Below are 24,337 nucleotides of genomic sequence, written 5' to 3'. Positions count from 1 at the left end.
TTAATGATTAATGTTTGCAAGTTCTGCAAATGCTCATTTACTTTGTTTGGGTGGAATACTCTTGCATTAGAACGGCCTAGTCAAAGTCTAGACTTGATTTCAAGTTAGGATGATTTCCAGCGAGTCTGAGAGAGTGTGGGATATTTTAAAAAGAAGAATCAGGCGCTAGACATGCAAAGATGGTGGAGGTATACCCACCAAAAATACTCGCAGTTCAAATTGCAGCGATATATGGTTCTACAAAGATTGACTCAGGTGAGCTGAATAAAATAGCAACATTACAGTTTCAATGATTTTATTTGCTACAAACCTTTGAATGACTGGGGACGTCTGAGACTGACATATCTGAGCTTCCCAAGAACAACACTAGAGGGCAGCAGTGAAGGTCAACAACTCCATCACACTGATGGCCTGGAAAACCTCATAATAATAATAATAACACAGTCTTGTCCCGGGTAGGACTGGTAGCCTTTTGTTTTGAATTGCAGCAGCACAAACTGAACATAATGCAGCTCAGAGGACTACATTAGATTTTTATCTCATCTCTCTGTGTGACTGTGGTTTTGGCCTGTGAGTGGGAACAGTGGAGCTCTTCATCATCTCCCTTGCATTTGACTAAATTCAGCTAATATGTAAATAAAGCGCAGCTCCGGTTGTCACATGAGTCGAACAGAGGCAACCTGTCTGGATAAACATCAGAAATACTCACTCTGGGTATATTCTTCTTCTTTTTATTTATTTGAGGCCATTTACACGGAGCTTCCTGACAGACAGGTGTCATGACTTCCTTACAGGAGAAATCTTATCATTGTGAGAAAACTCCCTCGCCTGCCTCCATGTTCTCCCCCCCTACCTCCACCTTTCTGCTTTTTCACTCCTTTTGTCAACGTGGGAGGAAAATATCTCTCAGGAGAGAAGGATGTGATTATGCTTTAAAGAACAGAGCCAAAAGTGGGGAAAAAAAAAGAAAGGAGGAAAGGGGTGGAAAAATGACAAAAGCCACACATTGCTCAGGTTCCCCCTCCACCACCACCCTGCAGGATGTTGTGCAGAGACTTGCTTGCTTACAGGTTCGGGGTGGGGTTGCTCAGCCTTAGGGCCTGCGTGAAAACAAATCTCGCAGGTGTCAGCTATTGAGTGGCGGAGGAGAATATTATCTGACTGGCCTTTGTGGTTATGAATGGGCAGGGGCTTGCCGCAGACAACCAAATTCTTTATCCGTCCCTCCACCTCCTTTTTTGACTCCGAGTTTGGGCCATTTTAAGAGTTTTACAGGAGGCCACAGAGACACCAAACAGTGCTGAATGTGACCTCCCTGCTTCTCTGCAGGCTGTTGAAGGAAGAGGAAGTCGGATTTCATCTTCCCCGTCAGCCACTTCCTCTCTCTCTTTCTCTTTCATACTCCCGCTTTCCCTGTTTTTTTTTTCCAAACCAACAGGTTTTGCCGCAGTTTGCTGCTGCTGCAACATGCCACAATGCCGCCCGACCAGTCGGGCTGTACACAAGCCTTCAGAGGTCTGGTTGTGATGAGCGGTGCGCCCACGTGGAGGGGAAGAAACTCGACAAAAATAACGTCCAAACCCTGTGGATCTGAGTGGACGACCTCTGAGTGGTTTGGCGTCGTTAGTGAGAGGGCGAACCATGCCTCCAGGGGGAGAAAAAGTTAATTCCTTACCTCAACACACTCACAGTCGGTGAAAGAGAGGGAGAGGTGAGGTTTTAGGTCGGTCAGAGGTGGGCCGGTGGGACAGAGGCTGATTATGAAGGTGATGACAACTCACCGACAGCAGCGGCGCTCAGATTTTTTTTTGTGTGTGCAAGCCAGGACTGTTTGTGGTTGAAGTCAGCAGGATTTGAATCGAACGGACAGGGGCAACACAAACCGATGTCTTTCATCAACAACCCATCTATAATGTTAAAAACAAATTTTATGTTTTCCATCAATTTTAGAGTACATTAAACTTTTGGAGGTTTTTTGTTAAGTGTGGTTCTCTTGAGATGCTGCAAGCAGTTAATATCTTATCTGTTCTGCATAATATGTTGTGAAAAAAGTCACACGCACACACATACTGTGATTTTGTGTAATCACCATACAGAGAATAATCAAGGTGCGGAAGAAAAATGAAACATATTTTTAAAAATGTCTTTGAAAAATAGTTAATCCCCCAGCAGATCGGATCAAGAACGTATCATGAACAGAAGTTTTAAAGTCTTGTGAAGGATTCTCAGTTGGACCTAGGTCTAGACTTTGACTAGGCCATTCTAACATGTGAAATGCTTTCATCTATCCCGTCGTAGATGTATTCAGCCTACTGGTGGTGTACTATCTGCTATGTGATGAATGTGTAATGTCAAAATGACAATAGTTACAATAAACCTCTACATTAATGCTTCAAAAAAGCACAAATTTATTCACTATTACTACTATTTAAAAATGTTTTTATATGACTACGTGAGACTGCTTATACATACAAAATGTAAACGAACAAAACCTGAGTTATGATGATGTTGCTAAACCAAATAAGAGATGTCTGAAGGGATGAACAGGTCATTTTATCTCTGAGACTCTTAATAGAAGTCATGATTTACTTCCTCGTAGTCATCCGATCTTCTCTCAGTGTTTATTTATAATCAAATATCTTGATCTTCATCTCAGGTTCTTGTTTTCCTCCATCTGAGCGAACCCTCCGCCCAGCCGCTACACATCACGTCTCCGCCTCAGCTGTGAGTTTCTGAAACACACACAGATGCAGAAACCTAATCCTGGCCAAGTCCAGACAAGCTGCTCCCACCGTGAAAAAACTCCTGGTATGTAGGCTACACCTTTCACCTCTGTCACGGCGCGAACCTCACACTCACACACTCCCACTTGAGGGAAGACAGTCGGAGGCCTCGTGGCCCCTCACTCTGCCTGTGACAGCTTGTTCGGGGGACCCTCTCCCTCTTCCAGCTGTCCTGTCGCCACACAGCGCGCCGACATTCCTGATGCGGGGAAAAGAGGAGATAAGGGGGAAAGCGTAACTGTATTTTGATTTTGCACAGCAATGCTTCTCTTTTTTCTTCTTCTTCCAAAGAACAGTTAACAAAGCATCTCAGTATTTATGCATACCAGCTAAACCGATGTACATGAGGGGGAAAGAAAAACCGAGCCAAGTGAGTAGTAACTTCAGTTCGTTCTTCAGGACCAGCTCAGACAAACCCAGCAGAAGGAAACACTTTCAGGTCATCTCAAATATTTTTTCAACAATTACATTTATTTTTTTAACAAAAAAAAACAAAACAAACAAAACAAATAAAAAAACAACAAAAAACTAACACTGCTGATTATCTGTATGCTCTGAAAAAGTTTCTTCATTATTACTGCGTAGGATTATACGCAGGGTTTCTCAAAATAAGGGTCGGGGGCCACACTTGTGATCAACAAAAACAAGGTTGGGGTGCTGAGAAAACTTTCAAATATCAAATTGTGTTTTAAAATGAAACATAATGGCATACATGAAATGAAGGTCGCAGTAATACAGATCCAAAACCAAATAGTATTTTAGTAAGAAAAACAGATCTGTGTCCAATCTGTTTTTAAAATGTAGGTCTTGGTATATATGTATATAAAAAAGAAAAAATTCCCCTCTCACCCTCCGTGGGTGGTCTCTTTCATCCTCTGAGCTCGGGTCCTCTACCAGAGGCCTGGGAGCTTGAGGGTTCTGCGCAGTATCTTGGCTGTGCCTAGAACTGCACATTTCTGGACTGAGATGTCTGATGTTGTTCCTGGGATCTGTTTGAGCCACTGCTCCAGTTTGGGGGTGACTGCCCCGAGGGCCCCGATGACCACAGGCACCACTGTGGTCTTCACCTTCCAGGCCTTCTCCAGTTCCTCTCTGAGGCCCTGGTATTTCTCCAGTTTCTCATGCTCCTTTTTCCTGATGTTGTGGTCACTTGGTATTGCTACATCCACCACAACGGCTTTCCTCTGTTCTTTATCCACCACCACAATGTCCGGTTGGTTCGCCATTACCATCTTGTCTGTCTGGATCTGGAAGTCCCACAGGATCTTAGCTCGGTCATTCTCCACCACCTTTGGAGGTGTTCCCCACTTTGACCTCGGGGCTTCCAGTCCATATTCGGCACAGATGTTCCTGTACACTATGCCCGCCACTTGGTTATGTCATTCCATGTACGCTTTCCCTGCCAGCATCTCGCAACCTGCTGTTATGTGCTGGACTGTCTCAGAGGCCTCCTTGCACAACCTACACCTTGGGTCATATATATATATATTTATGCTTTGGACATCTACAGGCTGATATTTTTGGTCCATTTATCTTAAAAAAAAAGAAAAAAGAAAAGTCCGAATAGATGTAGAGCATCAGTGAACAATGATTTTCAAATCATATTTAAGTCTGGACTTTGACTAGGCCATTCTAACGTATCAATGTGCTGTAAGAGGTTCTTATATTCCTTTATAAATCCATCGTCCCATCAACTCTGACCAACGTCCATGTCCCTGCTGGAGAAGAGAGTCCCCTCAGTATGATGCAGCCACTGCCATGTTTCACTGTGGAGATTATTTAAAACTTCATTGGGTTTTGTTTTATTACGCATAGCATTTTGCATGTTGGCTAAAAGGTTACACTTTTGTCCTATCACACAGAACATCTTCCGTAACATATTTTCATATTTTCTGTGGTCTCTACATGAGTTGTGGCAAAATGCAAATGTGACTTCTTATTGCGACTTTTAATAATATCTCCCTTCTTAGCAGGCTTCCATAAAAGTCAGGTTATTTTAGCCAAAATAAGGGCTAAATCCATAAAATCCATAAGGACTTAAACTCACAATCTTATAGTGGCACCTCAAAACCACACACCAAAACAGGATTCAGAGATTGAAAAGTGACACTCTATTAAGAAAACACAAGCAACGCACATATAAATAAAAATAAATAAGCAAATAAATAAATAAATATACATTTTACAAGCTATTTGAAGCTTGCATTTCTCCATGTTTGCCAACAGGAAGTGGATATTTCAGTTATTTTCGGAGTAGTCGTTTTTGTATCTTTGAGAGCAATTCACCTTTTAACTGTTTAGTTTCTATTAAGTGATTTCCAGCAAAGTTCCTGACAGGAAACTGAATCTGTTTAAACTGGAAAACTACAAAATAAGGTTGAGCAGAGATAAAAATAAAAAAGTTGAACGTGCAGTTTAATTTCCTTCTCTTTGTCTGTGTTGTTGAACTCTCTTTGGCTCGGTGCTGCAGGAAGAAAAGAACCCCACCTGTATTTATCTAGCAATCCTGCTCTAATACACACACACACACACACAAACACACACTCACACACACACGCACACATAAAGAGCTCAGGTGCTCTGGAAAGCAAATTGGACAAGGGAGGATAGTGATCATCTGCAGAGCACGCAAACATGCACAACTCCTGCTGACGGTTAAACTGAATGTAAAACATAATTTTGTGTATTTCCATACAACAGAGGCTGAAGGCATTCATAAGCAAAAATCTGTCATTTTATCATGCAAACACTTTCATTAAAACCAGTTTGAACAGTGCACAGCTGCATTCGACTGAATTTCAGATTATCGTACCATTAGAGCATTGAAATCATCATCAAATGCCTGTTAAATCCCGTAAGGATCACAATCTGACTTGATCTTTATTTTAGATCAAAAAGGGCTGAAATCTTAAATTTAGCATGAGTAATTGCAAATAATTGAACCGCTCCTCAGTTGTTCCTCACTGCATCACACAGACACACGTTCGTTCTTTGTTTGCTCAGTCAGGGTAATCCCAAGCTCTGGGATCTCCTCACACAATAGCTTCATTACCAGGACAATGGCATTGTGCGAGCTAATGACAGGGCTCCTGCGTGCCTGCCCGGGGTCGAATCTGAAACTCCCTAAAAATCACACAGCGCAGCCATTCAAAAAAAAATCTGAGGGTTAAAAGGTGAAGTCAGTAGATGCGGACAAAGTAAGTTGATCTTATTAGATAAACCAACTTTTATTATTATCATGAAGGTTTCTGTTAATGAACACAGGCAGTTATTACATTTTATTACATTACATTTTAATCAAAATAGTTGCACTTTACCGCTTTTCCATTTTGCACCTGTTTCAAACGTGACTTTTTGGTCTAAAATACAAATATACTGATAAGGAAAGATAATTTTCCAGGACCTGTTTTTTTTTCTTGATTGTATTTTAACCTTTTTTTATTTTATTTAACTTGAATTGTTTTCTATTTGAATCTTCTTGTTGTTTTGCTGTGAAGCAGTCTCATTTTTACTCAAATGAATTACCTACATGTGTGCAAATTGGGGGGGGGGGTATTTACACGTAGGAAATTAAAGTAGTTTGTACAAAAAAAAGCTAGAAACTGAGCCAGAATGTCTTTTATTGTGCTTGCAGGTGAGCCATCCCGCCCCTTACCTGATAGCCAATCAGAGCTCCGCTCCGCTCAGCATCAGCCAATCAGGAGCCGACTCTGGAACTCACCTTCAATTCCTCCCAGTGAAAGAATTTCGTGTAAAGCGGACATTAAAAAGGCAAATATTAGAGCGTATGGCAGCTGGATGATTGTCGATGTTTGTTCTAAAATGCCTGTAAACTGAAGAAGAGACGAAGCAAAGCTATTGGTCCAGATTGGAAGGACGTTTTTTTGTTTGTTTGTTTTTTTTTTTTTACCTGGCAGGTAGAGGAGGACAGGAGCGGGGAGGGGAGAGACCGTCCCGGAGAGAGGCAGGGAGAAAAGACGCGGGGCGAGAAAAGTCGACTTACCTGTAGCCCAACTTCTGACAAACTCACTCTGCTAGCTGCTCCGACTTGAAAGTCCAGTTTCACAAGGAAGAACCGTAGAGGAAGCAGAAATATGTCACAGGAGACAGACAAGTAAGTGATCGAGCCCGAGGAGAGGAGCTTAGATGGGTTCTGGACGAAGAGACGCTTGTTTTCCAGGTCTAGCTTTGTGGGCTGTGGAGCGAAATAAAGCGCTCAGTCGCTGGTCATAACATCACCTGCGGTGGATATTTATGCCATACATGTTCTAACGAGTTCAGGTCCGGCAGGAAGCTTTTCACGCAAATATTTGGAGCCGTGGATTTCATTAGAGCGGAATTCGCCATTTTTGACTGATGGAAAAGCCCGTCAAAGTGGCAGGACAAAATTTTTAAACGTTTTTTATTTCTAGATATTTTAAATTTTCGATAAACCTACTTCAGATTCATGATTTTTTTTTTCTCTTGGCTGCTTCTAAAATATTTCTTGAGTTTTTATATATTTTTATTTACTCTTTGTGCGTTTTATTCGCAAATTCTTCATAAAAAAAATTAGGTGCTGATTAGGAACTGAAACCGAATTTCCGTCTTTAATTTAGAGAATTATAATAAACATTTTTAACTTGAAAGGGAGAAATTTGAGCCTTATTAACGATTTATTAACCTGTTAATAGCACAACATAGTACTTTAATAAAAAATATTTTAAATATGGTTTGTAACTTCAATAAAACTTCAATTATAGTACATTTATATTTATTATTTTCAGGCCCTTCATACTGAAATTGTTCAAATTAATTAAAAGTGTATAATCTATTACTTTTTATTATTATTATTCTGTTATGTTCAGTTTTTAAGGGTTTGTCATCATAGCGACAGCAGGTGTCTGCCATTATTTTGACAGGCAGTGGTTAACAGTTTCTGCAAAAATCCAACGTAGCGGAATTGAAAGATAGTAATCAGGGTTTTTTTTTTTTTTTTTTTTACACTAATGTTTAGTTATTCAAGCGCAGTAACTGCAGTCATGGAGAACCTGGCAACAAAAAACAACCCCAAAACTGAAATCTAATATAATTTAAAATATTTATTTGCTGAGAAAAGAAGAAAGAAAATTCAAAAAGCTTATTGTGGAGTGTAATTTATAATCCAAAAAGTAAAGGTGTTATACAAAGTAACTGCTTTTAATATTTTACATATAGTAAATACAAATTAAAGATGTGTTCTCTTTATTTCACGGTCATTTTACATTACTGATTAATCTTTATTTGTGCTGCAGCTGTTAGATAATGAAAGTGTTCATTTTGGCACTGTTTGTTGTACAAGTTCAAGTTGACTCACTCAGAGCTTTATCCTCTGATTGGCTGAGCCCAGAGAGATGTTGTGGCAACACCGAGTGTGTTTAACTACTCTGTGATCTCCACTTAAGTGGGACTAAAGAGCGGCAAGGCAAACACACACATACGCATAAATACACACCCAAATGGCAGCTATAGATTACAAGCTAATCTGTGAATTCTTGTGAAATCGATCATTGAGATAAAGACTTTCAATAAAATCAAAGGCAGAGTTAAGAAAGAAGCCGAAAGCAGCAGTGAATCAATAAAAACCGTTGGATTTACCTTCTTCCAGTAAGCGTTTGGTGGTGGTCGTTCCCAATGAGAGCTCTTTCCCTGCCGTGCGTCGCGCTTACACCAGCGAGGATGAGGCGTGGAGGTCGTACCTGGAGAACCCACTGACGGCTGCCACCAAGGCCATGATGAGCATCAATGGGGACGAGGACAGCGCCAACGCGCTGGGGCTGCTGTACGACTACTACAAGGTACAGTGTGGAGGATGGTGATGGCTGTGCACATCGTTTTAGTGGTTTATATCGTTCAGTTCACCAAAAAAAAACGCCGTCTCAAAGTGCTTCGCAGTTCAGTAACATAGAATCCAAATTGATCCAAATTCAAATCAGTAAAATTTATTCAACTTATGTAGTCAAAGTCTTTTCCAGAGTCCAATTCAATTCAAATATAGTCAGGTAAATCATTTAATTCTAATTGGTAAAAAGTGAATTATTTTTGCAGCAATCCCCAATCCAAAACAAGCATGTGGCGACAGTGGAGAACAACACCAAACACGATTTCCAAGATTTCCATTCCGCTACACCTCATCAGCAAACAGAAGTCTGTAGTAAACAATGAGGTGTGTGAAACACCAGGAAACCTTAAAGGTAGACAGACTGGTAAAATACAATCAGATTCATCAGTCAACTTCATAAAAACATGCCTCTGCTTTAAAGAAACTGCATTGTTTTTCAGGCAGAAAGGAAAAACTAGAGTTGGGTAAATGGTGTTGTCTGTTATAGACGCTTAATTGGAGTGGTACATACTCAAAAGCCACAAGCACCTTTCAAGTATTGGCTTATTTCCTAACTGTGGCATTATAAGCAGAATCCCTCAACATAATGTATATTCTTGTCTTTTTTTTTTTAGACCAGAACAATTTAAAATTGTGACCTTTTGGCCCGTAGATCCCAGATTTAGCCTAAAAACATTCAAACTTCAACATTTGGTTTTGTCGTTTCAGATCACCTCCAATCACATAATGACTTTTCAAGACATACTGGTCCAAATCATAATAAAATTATTTACACAGACTCAAATTAACTTGCTTACATTTCAGTCTAATCTTGGCTAAAATGCAATCCAGTCAAAATCAGTCGTCTAAGAAAGCTCAGCTGATTTAATCAAATCTAGAAATCCGTCCTGTGGCCACAGTGGACGGGAACAAATCCCTTTTAGCAGGAAGAAACCTCCGGTGTTGACAGTTCAGATGCAAAAAAAACACAGTCGCACTGGTTCAGGAGTAGTTTCTATTTCCTGCATTTACAGATTGCTAAGTGGACCTTTTTTCACCTTTCATTTTCACATTTCATTGTTTTCTGTATTTATCCAAGGAGAAGCTTGGGGTGGGGGGATTGGGTAGCATTTTAAGATGGATAAAGATTAACAGAAAACAATAAAATGGGAACATTTCGATATGAAGACGATCTTTTCCCGTTCTCACCTTTGCTTCCCTTTTACCACTCAAGGCAAAGAGGCACTCAGGCAATTAAACTTGAACCTCTTCCAACACAAACTATTCAGTTTGGTCATGATTGCATTCTTTTTGCAAGAGTTTCTTCCCTTAGGGAAGAAATCATACAAAGCAATTAAAAATCCTTCAGAAAGTAAACTTGTTAACAGGAAACACACACCGCCGGTTGGTATCTTCTGCTGTTGACGGTTCTCCTCCTCCTTCCAGGTGCCCAAAGAAAAGAGAGTTTTGGCAATCCCCAAAGTTGCTGAAATCCCTGAAGACCCGGAGAAGAGGTCAGTAAATTTAAGTTTCACAAAGCTAAGGATTTGCTGTCAGTAATAACAACACAAGTACAAGCCAACAGAGTGACATATAAAATAGCTTAGTATGAAAGCGTTCTGTTTTTCTAAGAACAAATAGATCTTAAGGATTATAGCCAAATTAGAGAAAACATGTCAGAGATGAGTGAGACTTAAAAGCCTGATATCCGCTCTGAGACAAATATGAAGTACAAAATCCTGCTGAAAAAGTGGAAACATACTGACAACGGTTATTATTTTTATTGTTTATGACATGGTAAAATATCGTTCTTTATTTAAAAAGTTTTAGTTGAACTTTTTAATACATTTTATAATAAAAAATACCTTAAAGATTGGTGACAGACATCAGATTACCAGGTTTTATTTATTTGTCATTTTTTGACATGTCAGCTTTGCTTCACTAGGTATAAATATAAAAATATATTATTAACTAAAATCCACAACATTTTAAGCTAAATGAATCTCTGCTGCTAAATCAATCAAAATTTGCCCTTCGAATGGACAGGTGCTTATTAGTTACACCTGCTGCGCTATTCTTCACCTTCTTTTTCTTGGTAAATTACTCAGACATGGAGGACTGAACCAAACATCCATCCATCCATTCATTCATTCATCCATTCATTCCTACAAAGCAGAAAAAAAACAAACATTGACAACGCATCGAGTAATTTCTAAGAAAGTTTCCATTTTTGCAGTTTTCTGCTTTTGCAGCTTTGGCTCGTTGTTAACCAAAAGGAGTGTGTTGTTTGTGTACGTCATTTTTAAATAAGTGATCACAGTTTAGTCTTGTTGCGCTTGTTGAGGTGTGTCTGTGACTCAGTGGGTAGAGAGCTCGCATTTGGAAAAGCCACTCGGAGAGGAAGAAGCCATTCCTCCGAAAGCAGAATAAAAAGACTTATTACAGTTTGTAAACACACTCAAGAACCCAGGGCTCAGCTTTTAGAGACCGGTCCAATCTGGCCCTAAGACCACTGTCTTTAGGAGCGTCCAAGGATGTGTTGTTGTTACTGTTTCTGTGCAAATGACAATGTAAAATCATTTGATATAAGATGATGTAAGTCATTTATTCCACCTCCACAAAGAATAAAAGAAGAAGAAAAACATTGCAGTCACTATACAAGAGACTTTTTTTTTAATTTACAAGGATGAAATGGGAGCGGTTTGCCATAAAAAAAAAACAACCTGCTACATATTTCAGCTTAAGGCAATAAAACTTTACAACAAACCTTTAATTTTTAAACATTGTGCCAGCCCTTTTTTTTTTTTTTTTTTAATAAAGTTGATGATTTTGTTTCTGTTTTTGTTGCGTGGCTCAGAAGAAAAGAACACCATAACCCAATTGTAACCCATGATTTTTCTTTTTTTTTTTTTTATTGGTCAGGCCAGTGTTGCCAAACAACCCCACCAGCCAAAATGAGACAGAAACCCTGGACAACCGCGTCCAGGTCCTAAAATCCGTCCCGGTCAACCTCTCGCTCGGCACCGACCACCAGGAGCCCAAGCTGTGCGGCTCAACGGGGGAGGCCCCCGCGGGCGTAGACCCTCCGGCCGTGGCCGTGGTCAAAGCTGAGGTGTACGCGCCCGTCTTCATGGCGGGACCCGGCCTCCACTACCGGGTGGAAGGAGAGGAGCGGGTGGTCTACGAGCAGAGCCCTTACGAAGTGACCACCGTCAGCCACAGCTCGTACATGAAGGAGGACCAGCAGAGTCCGCCTGACAGCCCGTACGAGGAGGAGACAGACGGGGTGAGACAGAAAACACTGCAGCTGTACGAACTGCAGACGATATGACATCGTCAGGCTGCATGGTTTCACAAGATCCCAGGATTTGTACCTGAATTAAAAACAAACATGGTTTAATACTCTTTAATACTGCTGCAAAATATATATATATATATCCATTGGTGCAGCTATAGTCATATTGATATTTATAAGATTTATGTTAGTTTTTTTTTATTTTAATACATACAGAATGAATATAACTGGCAAAGACAGCAGCAGTTTCCAGTTGCTTGAAGATTAAAATATAAGTTTTTGTAGAAGTGATGATGGAGGCATTCCTATAGTTTAAACTGGCATCTAATAAAAATGACTTTAATCTGCAATATGAAGATATATATAAATTGTTTTAGCTTTTTGCACCATGCAGGATATAGAGAAACATTGCAATGATGCTGCATGATGCAACAACTCTTGCATGTGGTAAAGTCTAGTTTGGATGATGTAATTTAAATCCCAACACTTTGATATCAATCTATAACAACTTAATGATGGAAATGGGTAGCGTTCAGCTTACTGTAAGCTGCATCAAAACGTTGGAAACTGATGCAAAAGGAGAAATAAATTAGCCACACAAAGAATATGCCAGTAAGAAACCTGCTGATGATTGGTGTAAGTGTGAATCTGTACGTGTAGGCAGAGGTTAAACATTAGATACGTTGATTATCTGTCTCCTTTTTGCCTCTGTTGCTCTCAGGTCTGTTCATGAGAAAACCTCTGCGGAGGAGTTTCTGTTTTTGTTTCATTTGCTGCATTGTTTGACGAGTTCCTCTCAAGCTGACTGAATTTTTCAGGACTGATTTCCTCTTTCTGTGTGTTTTTCTTTGTTTGCCTGCATTTTGAACAGAAGTACCACTCACCTTCCTCTCTCGCTACAGACGACTTCTTATTTCATCAGGAGGGAGCGTAAGTCCCTGCAGCCTCATATAGTAGAGCAGACAAATGTATAAGTAAAGTGTTGCAACCGGTATTTAAACCCGCAACTCTGAAAATGATCCATAAAGACACGCATGACTGAGCTGAGTTGTTGGTTGTTGTTACCTGCCTTGTTATTTATCATCACAAATCTTTCTTGATGTGTGTGCGCAGCGGCAGTTTTCAGTATACGTTGGACGCCACTCGCTCGCTGCGGCAGAAACAAGGCGAGGGACCCATGACTTACCTAAATAAAGGCCAGTTTTACGCCGTGACGCTCAGCGAGCTCAGCGCCAACAAGCGCCTCCGTCACCCCATCAGCAAAGTCCGGGTGAGTGAGTGGCTCATTTCCTTCTCATGTTCCCATGGAGTTCTTCATACACTAATTAATTGACATCATCTGTAATGTCATGCTTTTGTTTTTTTTAAAAAAAAGGACTGTCCTTTTCCCTCTGTAACTGCAGGAGATAACTGGCATCAAAGGGTTTTTGCTTTGCTTGCTCTGGTCAACTCTTTTGAATATTTAAGCTCCTTTTATGTTCAGAGCCTGCAGCTTTGCAGCTTTTATCTTTTCTCTCGCTGCAGGCTGTCGTCTTCAGCACACATGATCAGAAACTCTCGTGGAACATTTGTAGGCAGTTGAGGAATATAGTGAGATGTATCGTTGAAAGCCAGACGTGTGCTGCAGAACATTTTGGATTCTTACACTGAAGTCAGGTTAAGTCAGATGGACTAAGACAATTCCCTAATGAGAATGTATCTCAATATTGGCTCTCTGATATACAGCTCTGGAAGAAACCTCATGGTAATTCCACCAAATATTGATTTATGACCTCTTAAAACATTGGTATTGATGTTTCTAAATGAATATCAACTTGTTTTCTTTGCATTATTTGAGGTCTGAAAGCGCTGTAGCTGTTATTTCGTTATTTCTCATTTTCTGCAAATAAATACCAAATGTTTGCTTGGAACATGTTGTCAGTGGTTCATAGAATAAAAGGACAACGTTCATTTTACTCAAACATATATCTATAAAAAGTGAAATCAGAGAAACTGATCATCATGTGTGTCTGAATGGGTACCAACATTAATAACTTAAATTCTTCACTTATCCAGGCGGCTATTTCGTCATTTTGAATCAATTTAATATTTTGAAACTGCAAAGAGGTTCATGTCTAGTAAGGTTTTTTTATGTAGTGGTTTTTCTGCCATAAATAATAATAATAATAATAATGTCACAGCATGACAGAGTCAATATGAGACTTTGATAGGGATGATTAAAAAGTTAATCTTACTTCTATTGAGAAAACAAACATGTTGTCATGATTAAACGGTTATTTTAAACCTAAATCTACCAGAAGTATGAATAATTTTGGGCTTAACTGTGTCAAATTCTACAGCTCATTAATTAGATTATGGATTTTTATTTTAATAGGATTAACGGTTAATATGGTAAACAAGACGGGAACTCCAAACACGTTGAATAAAGAATGCAAATCAGGTCAAAGATAATTTACTTTTCTGCTTTTTGGATACTGCTCACTCAAACTTGTTTGTTTCTATCGTAATTTGTTTTGGCTCTTGAGGTAATATTTCCCGCCTAGTGTGGGCTCTAGATGGGAAACATATTCATCTCTCCTGAAAGCATGCACCGGTGCAGCTGGTGCGTAAAAGACACCAGAAATAAAAGTAAATGTTACCACTTTATTTGAAGTGATGGAAATGAACTCTGACATGACATCTGTCATTAAAATAAAAGGCTTCAGGTGCCTTTCGGTCTATTATGTGGATGGTGCTACATAGTTGGCATGAGAACTTGACATTACAGTGAGGATATAACCTCTTATTTGCGCTGCAGAGCCGGTTTAAATTGGCCTTCATGTGTGAACAGCCCGTTAAACTGCTGGGTTTTGACTTTGTCATCATCAGATTGCTGTAGCTCATGAACACTTTCTTCCAACTACACAGCAACCTGACTCATAAATCTCTTATCCGTGATGGATGCCAAGGTGTCGTAATGCCATGAGTAACAGCTAAAGTCTGACATTATCTCAGCGTGATCATTTATTTAGACATATTCTTCCCTTGTTCTGCTTCTCAGAGTGTAATCATGGTGGTGTTCAGCGAGGACAAGAACCGAGACGAGCAGCTCAAGTACTGGAAGTACTGGCACTCGCGGCAACACACGGCCAAACAGCGGGTCCTCGACATCGGTAAGATTTTTTTGAAAATTTGAAGCGAGATGTTTAAAAATGGCTTTGATAGTCGCTGAACAACTTAAGTGCTTTTTGCATAGACTGTAGTTCCTAACTGTCATCAATATGCAATGCTGAAATGCCTGGAAAGGTGTAAAGGAATGGGAATTTGAATATTTAAAAGCTCAAAATCTGAAAAAAAAAAAAAAAAAAAAGGTTTTTACGTGATGTTGTGAACTTTGTTTCTGATTTTCCACATCAAAATAAATGTAATTGCTTTTCTCTTATCCTCTGGATTGTTTTAGTTCTGGATTTGAAACTGGAAACAAGATTCTTGAACTTGGTTTTAGTAGAGGTGGCTTTGTTGGAGGAAAAAACAAAAACACTTATCATAAAAACCAAATTTGTGAATGACTTGCATTCAAACAAACGTCCATGATGTCATAAAAACTGAGTCTCGAAATGTTGCAGTGTTGCTATAAAGCAACACAAACAGTTGAGCCGTCAAACTAAACCATCAAACTCCAAGTAGGAATGTGAAAAGTGTAGGAATGCTCTGTCCAGCCATCTGACAGGCAGTTTTACTTTAGAGTCACTACATTTGGGAAAAAAAAAAAAAAAAAAAAGGCATCTAATTAAAAGAGCTTTAAGCGGTTTAAACGTTTTAAAACTTCGCCTGATGTGCCGGCTGAGAGACAGAATGACATATTTATATTGTCAGGAGTGCTGGAATGTGCTCAGTAAGTAAATAAAGCGATACCAAACCAGCTTCCACCCAGCTGCCCGCCATCATCCATCAGGCAATGGATCAGGTTGACCTGCAGTCCACACACACACACACGCACGCACGCACACACACACACACACACACACACACACACACACACACACACACACACACCAATGAGTGTTTTAACGTGAATGTGTTTCAGCATAAATCCTCTAATCTTCCCGACATTACCCAGAGTGATTGATCTTAATGCTTGTCTGTTCCAAACGTGACACGTCAAACTTTCTTTTTTACGCCGCTTCCCGCCGGCGCCGATCCGAAAGATCTCCGCTCCGTGACATTTGCTTTCCCTTTGGGCTCGGCTGGGGCATTTGAATCTTAACCGTCTTTTCTACGCTTTGAGTGAATGCATGTGAGACGCTCTGAGGCAGTTTGGGTGACAAGCTTGGGCCTGCTGGGTAGGCAAAGATTCAGAGGTATGTGGGAGACTTTGGGTCTGGATGCAGGCAAACAGACACATACACACCTCCGCGCAGCTTGTTGGGGCAGGGAGAGGAATGTCAGCCACACTGTTACCTCAACTGGTCCTGGTCTGCTGAAAGTAATTTTTTCCTTCAGTGTAGATTTTCATCTTAATTCTCATGTTTACACCAACCAAGATGAGTCACAATCAGCCTTCGATTCACACGAGTCTTTAGATCTCCAGGTACATTTAGGGCCTTTCATGGCAGCGAAACATGAATTTAAGTGGAAAAACTAAAACTAAGATCTCATGCCAGACTCTTGTTGGGGTGGTGTCTGTCCAAAATTCTTGGACAGATCACAACTTAACTTGTCGGAGCAAATAATTGTCCCAGTATGAGAATCCTAATTGTTTTTGGTGATTAGTTGCACAGTGGTGAACCATGGAGTTTATACGTTTATTTACGCGGTGTTTTTTTTTTAAAGAGATGGTTTTCACCGTACTGATGCACAAAGAAAACAGAATAATCAACAAATTGTGAAAGATTTGCATGAGTAGAATATGTAGAAATGTAACTTAACATGTAAATGAAGTAAAGTGAAGTCTCGATGAGGTCTATTAATCTGTTAATGAGTTTAATAAGCAAACCAAGTCCAACAGTAGACATTGTATGTAAATTCATGCATTGGGGTTCTTTCTGAAAAGCTGGAGTCTTGTCTCAACAGCTACAGAAATGCCCATATCTTAGGTAATTTTCCGCAAGTGCGCAACAAACTGTAAATCTCCGCTCTCCAAAAAAAACTCCAAAACATTTCTTTGTAGTATATCCAAAATTGTCAGTGGTTTACCTCAAAGATAACAGTTTTTCCTTCATCAAGTAAGTGTAGAAGAGAAAATAAAATGCATGTTTTGGCACAGATAAGTGAGATTCCTCAGTATAATGGAATTTTAGATTAGTCTGAGGTCGATTTTTGATGCATAAGAGGGTTCTTGAAGAAATAAAGCCAAACTAAAGGAATCTGTCGGCGTGATCTCCAAAGACATGAAAAGTGCGACTCTTTGTTATTGACTCGAATTATGCTTAGATCACGATTTTCTCTTGTTTAGGTTACATAATTAAGTAGTTTTGTTAACTTATAAATAACTGTTGTAAAACTTTTGAACCCTGTTGCCTTTTAATTAGCTTTTTTATCTTACTAAAGCATGAAATTATGTCTCTAGCCTCTCTCCAAATATCCACCGTACAACTGCTATGAGGAAGTGTAATCTCTCTCTCTTTTTTTTTTTAGAACAAATCCCTCAGGTGTCTCTTTTTAATGTTTTTGCAAGTGTAATGAGTCTGTTTTTATGTTCATGTGTGAGACACAGTTACAGATCAGACGCATCAGCAGCTCAACCCATAGGGCATAAATATTTTTTCCATTATATCAACAGATGCGGTTGCAGAAACGTATCTGCACATAATTGCACTCAAAGTTTTCGAAACATTGTTCCCTAGTAGACCACCTGTGTACGGCAGTGCTGTAAAAGTGAGTTCTAGCCGGATGGAAATTAAAGAAAAGCTGGCATGAATAGAGGTTGAGACAAGGCGCATCGTACCCCGGGGCTGCTTCAGAGAATGGGTCATTTGAATGAGGTTATTTACTCGGGGGGTGTTCGCACAGGAAGGCGTGCTTCAGCCTGCCCTGCTGCTTTGTGCACCTGCTCAGAGACCAGGAAGTGTTCATGCGATGGCGGTTAGGATAATGGAGGACCTCGCTAATACACATTTGGACAATGGTCACATTAAACTTGTTGTCAAACAGTAAAAACAAATCTTAGCGGATCCATCCCACAAAAAAAAAAAAGCAGTCGACTGAGTATAATTGATTATTATTTATTCTAAAGGGGTTTTTTCTATATGTGTATTCAGACTAACTTTGGTGTGTGTTTTTTTATTTATTTAAAAATTAGTATTTCAAATGAATCAAATATATGAACCCTTACCTCTCTGTCCGTATCCATCTGGCTTTCCTTCCTGGAAATTAAGCTAAGCTAAGTTCATTCTAGTTGACACTCTCTAAGTAAGCAAGCTTATAGCTTATAAATGCTAGCTAGCTGACGTAGAGTTTAAGCTTATCTTACTCTTGGTAAGCTAGTTAGCCAGTCTATCTTTTCTTGAGTTGAAGGTTATCTTCTCTTAGCTGACTTATCAAGATTTTAGGCTTATCTATTTCTAGCTAACTTATCTAGAAAGCAATTTCATCTTAGAATTGAAGCTTATGTTAAACTTCAGATGGCCTAGCTAGCTATGCTATGCTTAAATTTGTAATAAGATAGCTACGTTATTTATCTAAAACTTTGACTATATTATGCATTAAATAAGATAGCAAACTTATCTGGAGCTCGAGCTTATTTTATGTCAGCTAGCAATCTTAGCTAGAACTCATTATCTTCAGCGAGCTACCTTATATAGCTCAGGATTAACTAGCCAGCTAGCTTAGAGTTTAAGCTTACTGTATCTTAACAGAGAGATTTAACATTTCATGTAACAGCTGAAGAGGCTCTGAAAATGAAAGAAAATCCCTCCCAAAAGCAGTCTGGCTTTTATTTACACACATATATTTATTCATTTGTAGGTTTGTTTGTTTCTTTAGCATGTTCCTTTGATTGGGTGCTTGGCCGAAGAGCATTCTTATTATGGCCCCAATTTTTATTTCCCATACTTGTGGTCAGAGGTCAACCCAAAGCAAACCGAAGCACTGATCTAGTTGCCCTTTTATGCCCCAGTTGAATAGCCTTTCTTTGCATCCTCTTGCCCTTTGAAGCCAGACTCTCTGTTTACTCAAGCAGATAAGGCTTTATGTCCTAAAACTGAAGCGTGCCACATGATTGCTTATCTTAACAATAGCTACCAGTTTTTGCTCTTATTGACCAATTTGTTGGGTTAATGCCTGATAGCTGGGAATACATTCGAAATTTGTATTTGCAAGAAATAAACTACGTACTGTTTTTATTAAACAGCTGATTACAAGGAGAGCTTCAACACAATCGGGAATATTGAAGAAATCGCCTACAACGCCATCTCCTTCACCTGGGATGTGAACGAAGAGGCCAAGGTACAGAGGACTTATGTTACTGTATTTTTTTTGCATGCAGGAATTAAATGTCATAGTAATTTTCCCAGAAACCAGTTTACTCTATTTACTCTCACTAGAGGCGTGTTGTGGATGTGGAAAAGCAGCTCGACAGGTTTTTTTTTTTTTTTCTTTTTTGTGCTGATTCAGATGTTGGCAAACAAACGCTCTTACTTGACAAATTAACCGGTTTTTCGAATGTGATGCAACCGTCTGACCTGTAGACACCGCAAATGCTCAAGAGCTTACTGTCATGTTTAATATTAAATCCTATAATGCTGCAATCAGTCAAGATCTGAGCACCGAAAGCTGTATCTTCTCTCTAGCTGGCACGTTTTCAGCTGGGTGTCATAAAACCGACGGGCAGAGCCGCCTACATTTGCTCTGTTTGTTCTCTTTGTTTCTGTGAAGCCCACTCCTTTGTGACCACTCCTTAAACGCAGCCCCGTCGGTGTTTAAACTTCGGAGTGCCCCCAAGAGCCAACACACACCAGCGCCCGTCCCCACCCTCTCTTGTTTGTTTTGCCCTCATTTCTGACGGACTCGGTGTGTGCGTTTGGTCTGTTTATGTGCACTGTGAGTCAAGAGACCGTTTTTTTTTTTTTATTGCAAAAGCGTAGACAAAGACGATTGAAAGAAATCAAAGCCAATGCTTCTTACTATCTCTGACTTGCTCTATTTGTCACATACTTGATATTTTGGCGCAAGTATAGCGTCTGTTTAGAGAAATGTCATCCCAACACACTTTACAAAACAAGAACATCTTGTCAATGTACTTGAATATAGTCAATCTAATCATACACACAGATAAAAAGACTAATTCCAGTTAGATCCGTATTATAAAATGCTGTAGTCCACCAGGTTGCATTTCTCTTTCTGAACAAGCATGTGGCAACAGTCATTTCCAATAGATTAAAGCAAAAACTGTTACATACATGCATACATTGCTGATTTTCACTCAGGACAAATTGCTATTGTTATTTGTTGTTTGGATATTTAATTTTACACAAAATATAACATAATATTGAAATGAAAAGAAGAGGATACCTATCTATCTCCATCTCCAGGGTGAAACACGGTGGTGGCAGCATTATGCTGTGGAGATAACCTGCTACAAGCTGCAAAAGACTTAAGATTGGGGTTGTATATCACCTTCTAGTGGATCAAAGACCCTAAACTTTCAGCCAGAGATGGAATAGACAGCTTAGGTGATAGCATAATTATGTATCAAAGTGGTCTAGTCAAAGTCCAGAGTTAAATTTAAATAAAAAGACATGAAAACACAAATGTTATTTGTCTAATCTTACTGAATGGAGATATTTTGATAAGAAGATTAGAGAAAAAAAAAACTGTTTCTTTACTGAACGTAGTGACAGCTTGCTTACCTTCTGGATTTCGATAATCATGTTTTGATGTTTATCTGCTGAGATTCCTGCGGAGCAAAAACCAAGACGAGTTGAAAGGAATTTGGCTTGCGTGGCTTTAGAGAGTGAAACAAAAGAGACCCATGAAGATTTCTGTAGACGAGAACAGAAGAAGGTTCGAATCAGGAGGCTGCACGTTCCCAACAAAGATCACTTCCTGTCTTAAGTAGGTTTTACGTGTGCGAGTGCTGAAGCCGGATCTGCTCATCTTACTCTGTCGCCTTCAGATCTTCATCACCGTCAACTGCCTGAGCACAGACTTCTCCTCCCAGAAGGGGGTGAAGGGTCTTCCTCTGATGATCCAGATCGACACGTACAGCTACAACAACCGCAGCAACAAGCCGCTCCACAGGGCGTACTCACAGATCAAGGTCTTCTGTGACAAGGTGACCAAACACTGCTGCACTGTTGTTAACATCTGCAGGAACATGCCACTCAATCCTGCTTTACTGTAAAAGCTGTAAAACCCGGTAAAGATTCAGAGTTTTTGGTGGTGACATGTGAAATGTAAAATCTATCTAACTGTCCTTGTTACTGTGAATTGTTGCAATATGGTTTGTTAATCAAGTGCAAGCTTAGGTGAGTTGCTATTTTCTCACAGCCTTTTTCTGATTTATAAAGAACATATTCTCTTGTTTTTACCATTTTGAACAGTGGCCAAGAGAAAAAAAAATCCAAGCAAAAATATTGTATTTATTTGCATAAAATGAGAAACAGTCTATAAATAACGACAAAGATGCAGCGGTTTCAGACATTAAATTATGCAAAGAAAGCAAGTTTACATTTATTTAGAAATAACAACACTAATGTTTTAACTCGGGAAGAGTTCAGAGATCAATATTTGGTGGAATAAGCAGAAGGTTTTTAGCTGTATTTACCTTTACCTATTTATAATTTTTTATTATTCACATTTCTACTTTTTATTTTTACTTTTGTAAATAAATCAACAGACTGTCACATGTGTGAGATTATACTGATGCAACGAAAGACCTTTATCTTGAAGATGCAGTGCAGGATGCTGACCTGTAGTTTGCTGGACTCTAGTGGTGACAACCGGAACTGCAGCCAAATCCTGTAGAGGAGAGAAAAACTCACAGCCTTCATAGTATAACATGCAAGTTTTGTTTTACAAAACAAGACAAAAAGCTACCAATGCTGCCAAACCTGACTTGTGGATGTCTTTATTTTTATGAATCTGCACATTATTTGGCTCTTTTTTTATTTATTTTTTACATTTTTAACTATTTTAAAGGAATATTTACAATAAGGTCGCAAATTTTATCTTCCTAACCAATTTTTTTGTGTGATTTACTTTAATATCAGTTTTTGTAGTTATGAAACTTTGCCTTTAAAAATTGAGGTTTATTGAAGTTCCGACTTCAATGTTTCCTGTAGTTTTCAGAGCAATGAGGCTGAATCCTGACATCAGTGCTCCCTCTAGTGGTCAAAGCAAAGCTGCGCATAAATAAGGCTTTTTGTTTTTTTAGCTACTCCTGCAGACTTGAATCGTTTTTTTTACCACCTGACTATTTTTTTTCTCCAGGGAGCTGAGAGAAAAATAAGAGATGAAGAGAGGAAATTACTGCGCAAGAAGTCGAAAGGTATAGCAAAAATTAAACACAAATAAAGAGTAACTGAGATGATTTGAAACATGGAAGCAGAAATAGAGTGCTCTCTTACAGTTTACGGCTATAAACAGAGTTATTTTTGTTTTAGTAGTAAACAAAGACCGGGTGAATTATTATGAATGAAGTGCTTCGTTTTTCTTCTGCGTAGGGAAAGATGCCAGTGTCGGGGTCATAACTATTCCCAAAAAGTCCGACGTCACTTTCTTCAAGACCATAACGGACTTGGAGGCCCAGCCGGTCCTCTTCATCCCTGACGTTCACTTCGGTAACCTGCAGAGGGCTGGGCAGGTAGGCGCCCTGTTCAACAAAACCTCTTAGCCGAAATCTGACTTTACAGATCTGTAATGGTAAAATGTTTCAAAAACTAGGGGCTTCACCTACTGCAAAGGTGCATAGAGAGGGACAGAGAAACCACAAGCTGAAGAAATGATAACGTTGTTTTTCTATACTTCAAATGTTCCTGCAGCAAGCATTCGGATGCATTCTAGAAAAGTCTAGAAATGGCTTTAATCGTTAGCGTGGAAACATGATGGGTTTTCCACACTTTCTCCCTCGTTCCATTTTCTAAAATGCAAAAGTTTTCATTTCTGAATGTGCAGAAATTTTCAAGCTCTTTTATGTTTGAATAACATCTTTCATCTTCGATTTGTCAAATCCAAAAATTGATTTCAACATTTTATCCTTTTTGTGTTTTGAGAGCCTACAGTGATTTAATACCAGAAATATACTATTTCACAGCTTTTTCTTGTCCTCAAAGCAACTTTATATTTGGGTTTCAAAGTGACTCTGTTAAACTGGACAAATGCAAAACAAAGCAGAGTTTTTGCAAACTGAAATAAAAGTGATCGAATGAAAAGAATCAGTACTTGTTATAGAACAATCCATTCGAGACGTGGGGAGTCTAAGCGCGCCACATTTTGAGATGGAGGCCAAACGAGGCAGACGAGATTCTAGAAAAAAGTAGAAACGTGTGCCGTTTTAAAATAAAAAACTATATAGATCTGTTGTCTTTCTTTGTGTTGATGTGTCACATAAAATTCCAACAAAATGCATCAAAGTTTAAGCTTGCAATGCAACAACGTGCAAAAAGCTGATGCGTAGTTTTATGAACCAATACATTTTGTAAAATGTCCAATTCTGTGGAAAAAAAGTGAAATCCTCTGACATTTCCTGACATTTTGCTTCCAAGTGATCTTGTTGAATATTCTTTCAAAAATAAAACAAAACAAAAAATAAAAATTCCGACTTTCTTGGAAGCAAAATCAAAACAAAAGTTTCTGTCACATTACTGTGACTGTTACTCAATTAGAAACGGATTAGCTGGCATTTTGAACAGTTTTATTGTCCTGATTTTATGTTAAATATTAAAACATTTTGCATAAGGCTTTGAAGTTTCACCTCTAACTCCTAATTTGTGCCTAGGTGTTTACGTTCAACGCAGAAGAGATTGACAGAGAAGGGTGAGTGTGCATCAGCAGGAAAACAGGAAACCACGCCTCATAGCAACAACAAAGCCAGCAGATCTCGGGATTATAATTTCTTCTTCTTCCTTTTTATTTATTTATTTATTTATTTTTTAGGAGCGTTTTGGTGAAGAGGATGTTCAGGCCGACTGATGAAGACCTGTGCCCGTCGCCACACAAACAGAGCCGGGAAGAGACGCACAAACGAGGTAACACGAGCACGAGACGTGCTTTCCGACTAACGGGGTTCCTGCAAAGTTTGGGAAGGTCTGGAATTTCATTTGAGTATTTTCCAGGTCTGGATATTAACTCTGGAAGAGGATAATAAAGTCTGTAACAAAATTTTTATTCCTCTGCTTTTTTTTTTTTTTTTTTTTCCCCCATATTTACAGCCATAAACAAAATGCTGTTTTAATCTGTAGCAGGTAAAAGCAATAGATGGTCGGCTTTCAGTCACATCTG

General features: G+C 39.2%; 1 protein-coding gene and 1 long non-coding RNA gene across 2 annotated transcripts in view; one reads left to right on the top strand and one right to left on the bottom strand.

Annotated features, from left to right (window-relative positions):
• Positions 1 to 2,075: 2,075 nt before the first annotated feature.
• On the bottom strand, positions 2,076 to 6,891 carry LOC148156430 (uncharacterized). Its single transcript, XR_015764632.1, has 2 exons — positions 6,787 to 6,891; positions 2,076 to 2,982 (listed from the first exon to the last, which is right to left on the bottom strand). It is a non-coding gene; the product is annotated as an uncharacterized LOC148156430 (long non-coding RNA).
• The window catches only part of grhl2b (grainyhead-like transcription factor 2b), a 20,573-nt gene continuing 2,990 nt past the window's right edge, over positions 6,755 to 24,337 (top strand). Inside the window, exons 1-13 of the mRNA XM_015011490.2 lie at positions 6,755 to 6,897; positions 8,410 to 8,599; positions 10,069 to 10,136; positions 11,545 to 11,908; positions 12,789 to 12,847; positions 13,031 to 13,187; positions 14,958 to 15,069; positions 19,248 to 19,342; positions 21,012 to 21,170; positions 22,328 to 22,385; positions 22,561 to 22,700; positions 23,835 to 23,872; positions 23,993 to 24,084. Coding sequence (XP_014866976.1) covers positions 6,878 to 6,897; positions 8,410 to 8,599; positions 10,069 to 10,136; positions 11,545 to 11,908; positions 12,789 to 12,847; positions 13,031 to 13,187; positions 14,958 to 15,069; positions 19,248 to 19,342; positions 21,012 to 21,170; positions 22,328 to 22,385; positions 22,561 to 22,700; positions 23,835 to 23,872; positions 23,993 to 24,084 — 1,552 coding nt within the window. The 5' untranslated portion in view covers positions 6,755 to 6,877. The remainder of the gene's footprint in view (positions 6,898 to 8,409; positions 8,600 to 10,068; positions 10,137 to 11,544; positions 11,909 to 12,788; positions 12,848 to 13,030; positions 13,188 to 14,957; positions 15,070 to 19,247; positions 19,343 to 21,011; positions 21,171 to 22,327; positions 22,386 to 22,560; positions 22,701 to 23,834; positions 23,873 to 23,992; positions 24,085 to 24,337) is intronic.

This window comes from Poecilia mexicana, unplaced genomic scaffold (genome assembly GCF_051168715.1).
Source record: "Poecilia mexicana isolate PSO_F unplaced genomic scaffold, ASM5116871v1 scaffold_11, whole genome shotgun sequence".
Taxonomy (NCBI): domain Eukaryota; kingdom Metazoa; phylum Chordata; class Actinopteri; order Cyprinodontiformes; family Poeciliidae; genus Poecilia; species Poecilia mexicana.
Note: the sequence above shows the minus strand (reverse complement) of the source record. Positions and strands in the feature narration are given on the sequence as shown.